At 34.9% G+C, this 10,309-nt stretch overlaps 1 protein-coding gene across 3 annotated transcripts in view; it reads left to right on the top strand.

The window, feature by feature from the left end:
• LOC107043852 (arfGAP with SH3 domain, ANK repeat and PH domain-containing protein) overlaps window positions 1-10,309 on the top strand; it is a 42,190-nt gene that overhangs the window by 19,317 nt on the left and 12,564 nt on the right. For all 3 annotated transcript variants that reach the window (XM_015265513.1, XM_015265512.1, XM_015265514.1), the window contains exons 2-3: window positions 6,496-6,568; window positions 7,330-7,475. In XM_015265513.1, coding sequence (XP_015120999.1) covers window positions 6,496-6,568; window positions 7,330-7,475 — 219 coding nt within the window. The remainder of the gene's footprint in view (window positions 1-6,495; window positions 6,569-7,329; window positions 7,476-10,309) is intronic.

The following is a 10,309-nucleotide window of genomic DNA, read 5'->3' as shown; positions in this document are numbered from 1 at the left end:
TTTATATTCGATGACAGAGGGAAAAATCAGTAAATTTCAAATTTTATAGAAAGTTCAGTGGAATTCCATTTTTTTTATAGTAAGAAGACAAGGATTTTCCAAAGTATTCAAATTTTAAATCGATATTTTAAAAATGCATAAATATCATTCTATTCCACCCTCCACTCGAAACGAAACGACTCAATCGGAGCTGAGTTCTAAGCGTTGAGCCACGGCTCAAACTCAAGTGCCGGGTTATGCCGTCTGATGAGCGTTCGACCGCGAGCCGGTATGGAGCGGCGTGTCGCCGCGTGAACTCGGGTCAAGCGGCAAGCCGAGGCTGAGCTCGCGCTCACCCGAGTTGCGGCTGAATCCCCGGTTGAATTTCTACCCGGGCTAAAAACTGACCTTTGAAAGGATGAAAATGGACACCCACACATACGGACACTGTCGTCAAACTTTGTATTTTTACATTTCAAACCTTTCCACATTATTTTCAAGCAAATTACAAAATGCGAAATTCGAACGATTAAAGTGCTTCTGATCTTTTTTTTAATGTCATGAATTACGGAGATGGCTAAACAATTAATGTAATCGAGAGAAATTATGAACACGCGAGCCATTTCCTGCCAAATCTTCCCATTATTCAATTCTTTTATAGGAATAAATTTACTGTTAAGAAAATTTGAGCCAATTTTAACGAAAATGTTGGAAATTTTATTCACACGTATTGTAAGGTATTGAAGTATTGTAAGATTACCACACCGGAAACCGAACTTTATCATTTCGTGTTGTAAATTTACTACATTCACCTGCCATAATTTTACAATACATTATACCGAGATTATCAGAATTTTATAGCGTGAAAAGCTATTGTAATTTTCTTATACCGAAATCCCAATTTTATTACTTTTTTCCCATAATTCTCGTGTAAATTTGGATGGTAAAAGTAGTGCAGTTTCAGCCAAATATTCTCATGAATGTATTGTGATTTTTTTTGTATTAATTTTCAAATGTGAATAATGAAAAAAAAACAATGTTATACTATAATTTTCATTGCAATCAACAGTGTTGTTGTTTTGGTAGTTTTATGGTTTTTGCTTTCGAATAGAAGCACTGTAATCGTTCGATTTTAAGTTTTGAATTTTTTGTGTTATATTGACTCATTATGATNTAATAATGCGTGTACTGATCAATAAATGTCGCGAAGTAGTTTTTATTGTCAACTGTCGGAGGAGTAATCGGCCCACAAATATCTGTATGTACAATGAATAACGGTCTGTCTATATGAGACTTATCTTTAGCCTTATTGAATGGCAACCGCGCTTGTTTTCCTTTAATGCAAGGCTCACACAAATCATCATTTGGTGTGATTTGTTTAATCAACTCTATGTCATCAATCATTTCTTTGTTTTTCAATTCTAAAAATTTATTTCTACCAATATGTCCCAAGCGTTGATGCCAAACTTCATAATTAATTTTATTATTAGATGCTTGATTAGCTAACTTTACCCTTTGAGAGATAACCGCAAACTCGAGAGCGGTCAATCCATTGACGGATTGACTTTCCATGATCACTTGATCATCTTTTAAAATTCCTACCTTTTCTGGTCCAAAAATTACCGTAAATCCAGCCTTACGCATTTTCGGAACAGAGAGTAGATTGTGGGGTAAATCAGGCGAGTACAGGACATCCTTAAGTTCTCCCTGGAAACCTTTGTTGCTTGTCACCCGCAGCGTACCCCTTTTTGTTGCCGTGATGAAAACACCCTTCTTTGCAACAGTAATTTGTGTTGGGATCTCCAGGTCTTCAAAATCTGTCACCAGGTCTAAACGATTTATGATGTGGTCTGTGGCCCCAGAGTCGAGGAGAAAAACAATTTTTTTCTGTGTTTCCTCAAATGCCACATGTTCAAGAGCCATAAAAGCGAAACTCGATTTGAAGACGTTTGAAGCCGAGGGCTGCTCGACCTGCATTATTTGTGCAGTGTTTTTATTTTGCCTGTTTTTAGTGTATTCTTGTTGTCTTTTGTGATGAATACAATCTTTAATTTGATGCCCTGGCCTTCCACAATGATAACACTTGATTCCAATCGATTTATTTTGTCCTTTGAATTTATTCGGTCTTTTGGGTTTTTGTCGAAAATGCTTTTGATTTTTCTTATCACTTTCATTTCTGACACTTGCATTTTGGGCTTGAGCTTGAAGAATTTTACTACTGGTATCTCGACTTTCATTTGTTAATTTTACTTCTTGATCCAGCAGTCGTGTTTTAACAAATTCCAAGCTCAATGCATCCTCTGATAAAGTCTCTATTGCCGTAACTACACCATCGTATGCATTTGGCATTGTCAATAACAAATGTGCGATCTTGTCCATCTCTTCTAATTTAGCACCGGCTGTGATTAATTCACTAATCAAGTCATCAAAATTCACAAAATGTTTCAACAGGGTTGTCTCGCCCTCCAGTTTCAGTGCAAGTAACTTCTTTCTCAGTGCAAGTTGAGTCGCAAGGCTTTTCCTCAAATATAATTTGTCCAATTTTTCAAAAATGTCTCTTGCCTTGGTTTCATTTGTGACAAAACCCAAAAATGAATCACTTAAATAATTAACAATCACACTTGTGGCAGTACTGTCCAATTTCTTCCACTCTGCAGTTACATAATTAGGAACTGGTTCACTAATCACTTTTATTACACCGAGTTCAGTGAGTAAAGCATAAATCCTGAATCTCCAAACATTATATTTTTCACCATCGAACAACTTAATGTTTCTCCTATCGCTTTTCAACGACGTAGACATTTTAATTCACTTTTTAATAACTCAAAATAAGAAAAACTTGACCATAATAGAAAGAAATTAACTACTATAAAACGCGGAGTATCCTGGGCCCATAACCTATTGGATTATGTGTAGGAATACTCAATAAAAACACATTAGTTTTATTCTTCAAAGTAAAACTCTTTAATGATCGCACGCAGAAGGTATATCTTTCTCCAACGAAGTCTCTAGGACGACTAACTAAAAGTCATGAGAGTTTTCACTCTCTGGACCCATTTGACAAAAGGCCCTTGTTTCAATTTTCTTCAGCCTCTCCTTTGTGACTCACCATGAGGACTGTTTTTCTTCACGTCTCTATTTTCTAAGAAAAGCCATAAATGTCACCCTGAGTGTTTGGGTGGAAAAGAGAAAATGTTTAACTAAACTAAGAAATTAATTTTTGTATTCAGGCATGAATTCCAACAAATATCTATTAAAAATGCAGGGGAAAGTTGCATAATTTTCAATGGAATTGACGCTAAAAAAAATAGAATTTTTCAATAGAATTGCAATAAAACTTAAATAGAATTCTCATAGAGCTCCAATAGAAATTCAATAGAAATTCTTAGAGAAAGTGCCAGGTTTTATATTCGATGACAGAGGGAAAAATCAGTAAATTTCAAATTTTATAGAAAGTTCAGTGGAATTCCATTTTTTTTATAGTAAGAAGACAAGGATTTTCCAAAGTATTCAAATTTTAAATCGATATTTTAAAAATGCATAAATATCATTCTATTCCACCCTCCACTCGAAACGAAACGACTCAATCGGAGCTGAGTTCTAAGCGTTGAGCCACGGCTCAAACTCAAGTGCCGGGTTATGCCGTCTGATGAGCGTTCGACCGCGAGCCGGTATGGAGCGGCGTGTCGCCGCGTGAACTCGGGTCAAGCGGCAAGCCGAGGCTGAGCTCGCGCTCACCCGAGTTGCGGCTGAATCCCCGGTTGAATTTCTACCCGGGCTAAAAACTGACCTTTGAAAGGATGAAAATGGACACCCACACATACGGACACTGTCGTCAAACTTTGTATTTTTACATTTCAAACCTTTCCACATTATTTTCAAGCAAATTACAAAATGCGAAATTCGAACGATTAAAGTGCTTCTGATCTTTTTTTTAATGTCATGAATTACGGAGATGGCTAAACAATTAATGTAATCGAGAGAAATTATGAACACGCGAGCCATTTCCTGCCAAATCTTCCCATTATTCAATTCTTTTATAGGAATAAATTTACTGTTAAGAAAATTTGAGCCAATTTTAACGAAAATGTTGGAAATTTTATTCACACGTATTGTAAGGTATTGAAGTATTGTAAGATTACCACACCGGAAACCGAACTTTATCATTTCGTGTTGTAAATTTACTACATTCACCTGCCATAATTTTACAATACATTATACCGAGATTATCAGAATTTTATAGCGTGAAAAGCTATTGTAATTTTCTTATACCGAAATCCCAATTTTATTACTTTTTTCCCATAATTCTCGTGTAAATTTGGATGGTAAAAGTAGTGCAGTTTCAGCCAAATATTCTCATGAATGTATTGTGATTTTTTTTGTATTAATTTTCAAATGTGAATAATGAAAAAAAAACAATGTTATACTATAATTTTCATTGCAATCAACAGTGTTGTTGTTTTGGTAGTTTTATGGTTTTTGCTTTCGAATAGAAGCACTGTAATCGTTCGATTTTAAGTTTTGAATTTTTTGTGTTATATTGACTCATTATGATCCAAAAAGTCTTAAAATGTTATTTTTAGACCGTGTCCGTACGTCTGTGTGTGTTATGCATGTATGTATGTATGTATGTATGTATGTGTGTGGTAAAGTTTTTCTTCAATTGTTCGCTAATGAATGGATAGAATTGAATCTTTTTTTTTCTTCAAATGTAAGTATTATTGAGCCCTATCGATCGCCATTAATTAAAATTTAATTCATCGATTAGTTTTTTTAACTTTTTCGAAAATCAGTTGTCCCACGATTACTAAAAAAAAATATTCTGAAATGATTGAATGATAATTTAAAAAATTTGCTTGGGCGTCCCTTTGACCGAGTTCGAAGATGAATATGATAGCAATAATCGTTATTTTAATTTATTCGAAAATTTTCAAATTTTTGTATTTTTTGAAAATCCGAATTTCAGGAATACCTTTGAATATCATGATTCAAATGAATTAAATCATAGCTTAAAATGTTTGTTTTAATGCCGTTAAGTCAAAGTTAAAAGATGATTACAATAGCTATATTGGTTGATTTGATTTTATGATGATTATTGAAAAACACTTTATCGAAGTGCTGAGGGGAGAAATAGAACTGTAAAAAGGCAATTGGTTTATAGAAGAAAGAGATAATAAGAATAACGATGATGATAACATTCGACTAAGTTGAAAATCTGACAAAATTAGGTAAAAGAAAATCGTATTCAACTTAATAAAATAAAATAAACAATAAACAAATTATACATGATAGGAGGAAATGATGTGCAAAATAACCATTGGGAAGGATATTGCTAATTTATTAGCAAAAATAACTATACTATATATAATACAAGAGCAATTTTCCACTTGTTTAGTTTTCTTGTCCAAGTTATTTAATGAGTTGTAGATTTAGCAAGGAAATCTATTACTATTGAATGGAATGGGATTGAAGAGCAATCGATGGCCTCTTTTTCTTAGAACCAATATGTATGGCACAATGGAAAGTGAAAATATTAACGTGAATTTTATTACCTATGCAGATATCACGACGACGATTAATGTCACGAAAAAAGTGAAGAGATACTTCTTGTAGTGTGATAGGGCAAGAAGGGGCGAAATCAACAAATGAATTGAAATGAACACCTTGAAATGTCTAAAGTACACGGGTCAAAATGGAATGTTAAAAGACGAAGGGTCAGATGTTCTGAAGACTCAAATAAAAACCACAGGCGGAGTAACCAGAAAGGTCAAATGGCCATTTCCAATTGATTCGTTCAATACTTCTGATTAATCTCTCCGTCTTTCCTTTTTAATAACAATTGTATGACTACACTGAGAGAAATCTCATCATAATATCACGAAACTAATTTTTTGCGCCAAATATCTCATCTCTTGAGGGTAAATTTCTTGGGATAAGAATTCCGGATAATGTGTCAGACAATGTCAGATTTCAGCGAAGTGTTCATGACTTCAACATGAATATTTCACGATAAAGTGAGAATTTCTTGCCACAAGAAATCAGTTTTTTCGTGTAAGAAGATGAGAAAATGACTAAAAATATTAAAAGCTTCGATTTAGTGAATCATGATTCGGAGACTTCCATATGGAATGAATAGAGAGTTTATGCAGAGGAAAACCACCAGATATTAAAAAAATATAACTGTCGCTTACTTCTTTTCCTTCTGTCAAACTATTCTTTTTTTTTTTCTTTTAAGAAATATTATCTCATTCCGAAAAAAGACATCATCTTTTCATTCAGTATCTTCCTCCTTAGCCCGAAGAGCACCGATTCTTGTCTGAAACCTACCATAAATTGATCAAATATATATGCGATGTTTTTTGCTCAAGAAATGATTGTTGCGATATTACGTTGATTTTTCCCCTAGTGTATTTGCCCAAATACTCGCAAAGTCTCTTTAAGTTACACAATGTTCGTAATTCAGTGCCTATATTGCAACAAATAATTCACATTCTATCGATTTTTATCCTTTTTCAGACTCTGGATTTTGACAGGGAGGGCTTGACGAAACTAAAGAAGGCGATTAAGGCCATACACAATTCAGGAAATGGTGAGTGTTACATCCGATATCATATTCATCCAAGATGAATTTAATACATAAATCAATCATAAAATTTTACGAAAGAAATGAACAGGGCTATTTTGTAACTAAAGATCGTCTTCTCAAGCAACTAAATATATGATCCGAGTCTCTATAATTAATGTTTTCAATTACTCATCTCGAAAATGCATAATTCCAAGGGAATAATGTATTTCCCATTGATTTTTTGAGAAGAAAAAGCTTCCAATATTGTCTACTACCACCAAAGATCGCAAAGATAATTCAATATTTAACACGACGACCAGCTTTTACAACTATCTGTGGAATCATATCCACCATCTGCAATAGTGGTAGCATGTAAACTAGTATTGCAGTCTATAAAAAGCTGTAAAACAAAGTGCGACGCACCATAGAGTCAGAAACACCGGCAGCGTCAGACAGAATCGATTTCTCTGGCGCCCGCGTGTACGGCTGATGCCCGGAAGAGCCCGTACCATTTCCTTCTGAAGGACTAGTCTAACGTAACTGACATCAATGCCACTGGCTGTCAAAAGATTCTTTTCAAGCAACGAATTCATTCATTTCTCGCCCTCTAATGAATCTGCCTTTGTTCGAAAAATCTTCTTTTTTTTAAATAAATGGAGCCTGAGTTGGGAGTAATGGAAGTTACATTCATTGAGACTACGTTCTGCTTGCAGATGTTGATTAGATCCTTCAGGATTTAATATGAGACAGGAGTGTGGGTGGTTATGAATGTTTTGTTTTTTCAGCACACGTGGACAATGAAGTCTATCTGGGGAGAGCCCTGGAGAGACTCGGAGATGCTGCACTCAAGGAGCAGGAACCTGATATTGGCGCTGCATTTCTAAAGTTTGCAGTAGTCACAAAGGAACTGAGTGCACTCATGAAAACATTAGTAAGGAAATTACCTTTTTCGTAGATTAATGAGGGTGTCCAACTGTCAGGGAAATCTGGAAAACCGGAAATTGTCAGGAAATTTGACTAGTCTGGAAATGTCAGGGAAAAGTCAGAGAATTACGACAACTTCCTGGAATTTTAACATTTGAAACTTGTTTTCTCCGAGTACCTAAATTTTTGAAAATTCTTCTGTTGAAAAAAAACATTACCCTGGAATTTGATCTCAAATTTACTTAGAAAAGTGGGATGTCAACATCTTTCCATGGGATGAGAGTGGGAACCCACGGTTTTTGCGGTTTTCTATGGAAAATTCTAAATTCAGCATTCTCCTTTTCAAAGAAATTCTTGCATATCAAGATGGTGGAAAAATTTTATAAATACTCATTTCCAGCAATATACAAATTGTAAAAATACCGAGAGTTACAACCTGGTCCGCTAGAATGATGTAAGCACCCTAATTTTCTAGACAAATTTTTCGCTGTACGTATTTTTGTTGAAAAGTTGACAGAGTGATCACCTCTTAAGGGGAGACCTCGCTAAAATTGAGAAGTCTTTGAAAATTCCCATACCTCCTTTATTGCGCAATTTCCAATCTGATGTAGATTTTTGTATTCCGCAATTTTTGTTAGACTCTGGAAAATGAAATGAAGTACCCATTTTACGTCATAAATTATGGATAATCGCCCATGAAAAAAATTTTTCTTTCTTTCAACCCACTCTTTTTTGTTTATTCTTGCATAATGTCTAAAAAATCGAGTGAAGCTGACAGACAAAAATCTAATAGATTCATTTTTTCTCAATCCATTCAATGCAATGGAAAACGAATACTCAATCAGGGGCATTCGTCTCCATTGAATTTCCTGAAGGCAGTTAAAGCTTTCATTTCGTTATTCAGGTGGCGCTACCAGCGCTCCGCGCATGAGCATTTGAATGACATTTCCGAGGGCCCACGTGTTTCAATTCGAGCTAAACCATCATAATCAAAACGAGAAATAGAAATTGAAGGGAAGAATAGATCATTGAAGTAGTGTAGAATATTGAGCGTGATGTTGACTTCTAATAATTCAAGCTGGTAAAGCGAATCAAGTTAATGTAGTAGTTATTATTTAAGTTTATATGTTATTTAACGGTCAATGTATTATTTATAATTCAAAGTACAATTGGCTGATTTAATCATCAAACAGCATACATATTTACATAAAATAATAAATTAATGAATAATTATGCAAATAAATCATTTTCTGTTAGTTTTCTTCAATGTTTTTTGATATTTTTTCCTTGCTTCATCCAAAGCAGGCTCGCGCATATGTGATGACTTCCCAACTAGATGTCTGTTGATCTCTGCGAACCATTTGGGAATGAAATCAGAGATAATCAATTTTACGGCTTGCGAGTGGAGTTCCTCTTGATGTTGCTCACATACAACCCAATTGCTGGGAACAGCAGACTTGACTCGCTTGTGTAGAACCGCGTTAGTCTATAAATTTAACATTCTTTCAGAAAAAAGAAACGTTTTCTAGGGTCAGAGAATTTCATCAATTTGACCGGGAAAAGTCAGAAAATTTTGTTGAAACTTCCAGGTGGACACCCTGTTAATTCACAAAAATTGACTGTGTCACCTACCAGTCCTCCAGAACTTGCTATACGTGTAACAAATTGAGAAATGTAAGATATTAATTAATGATAAAAAAAACTTGTTGAGGCGACTTGAGATACCATTTGAAAAAATCACATATACGAATTTTTTCCATAACAATTCGTTGTGAAACTTGTTTGAAATGAGAAACATTCAACAATAAATCTATTCAATCTTAAATTTGATTTGAACATTTTCTTCAATTCAACCAATTACAGTGATAAATCAACCGAAAGAATTGTCACCACATGCTTTTTTCTTCAGTGTACTCTGTTATCAAAATCCTTGACATTGAACAATCGCTGATTTCCATGTCAGCATTTAACTTCCGTTGACTCTAATAATTTTTTCTCACTATACAACACACGGCTACTAATGTCGTACTGATGCTCATTGATATTGCTCGTTAGTCGCCCGACGCGAATAAATTCTATTGACATCGCCTTATTAATCCCTCTCCCATTACGTAATATCCTCAAATCTCATATGCGCATTGTTGCTTCCATTGTCTCTAAAAAAAACGACGTGTTCTTTTCCTTTTCTATCCCTTTCTGTCCACGACATCCTGAAATTCCATTTCAAAATAAGTGACAGTGGACGGTTGAAGTTGATGTTGCAAGGCTTCGATCCACTTCCACTGATATTCAATAGTCAATTTCTACTTTCGACTCACGGGAAAGACCCCACTGCAAATAAAACGTCGAGACTTTATCGTACGGCTTTTATGCTCCGATCGCACATATATGGCGACAGCAGTTTTTTGAGGGGGAATCATGCTTGAGAGCATCCCCAGAGGGGAAGAAGGACCATTCAAAACCACGTCCCATAAGCTAAATAGAACAGAGAGTTATGAGTCAGCATCAATTCTCACTGAGTAATGGAAAAAAAAGACAAAAAAATGTTAAAAAAGAAGAAGAGACGAATAAAATTATGAAGTGAAATGTCCTTTATCCCTTAGTATAATTTGAAAGAAATTTGGAATTGATATTTCGCCAATTTTTTTTACGTTTCAGTCTTCTTTTTTGTTAATGCATCCAGTATTTGTGCGGCATCAAATTAGTATATTACGATACGAGTGAGACGCAATTTTCACGAGTGTTACCATTCACACGAGCTGAAAATTCCCGTCTCACATATCGTCGATCAATATTTTTTGACAGCGATGTTACGCTCAGCGAGTGGCCGAACTGTGCCTT

Source organism: Diachasma alloeum, unplaced genomic scaffold, assembly GCF_001412515.2.
Source record: "Diachasma alloeum isolate Michigan unplaced genomic scaffold, Dall2.0 Dall_scaffold_00643, whole genome shotgun sequence".
In the NCBI taxonomy this organism is placed as follows: Eukaryota; Metazoa; Arthropoda; class Insecta; order Hymenoptera; family Braconidae; genus Diachasma; species Diachasma alloeum.
This window is presented reverse-complemented; position numbering and strand designations above follow the sequence as displayed.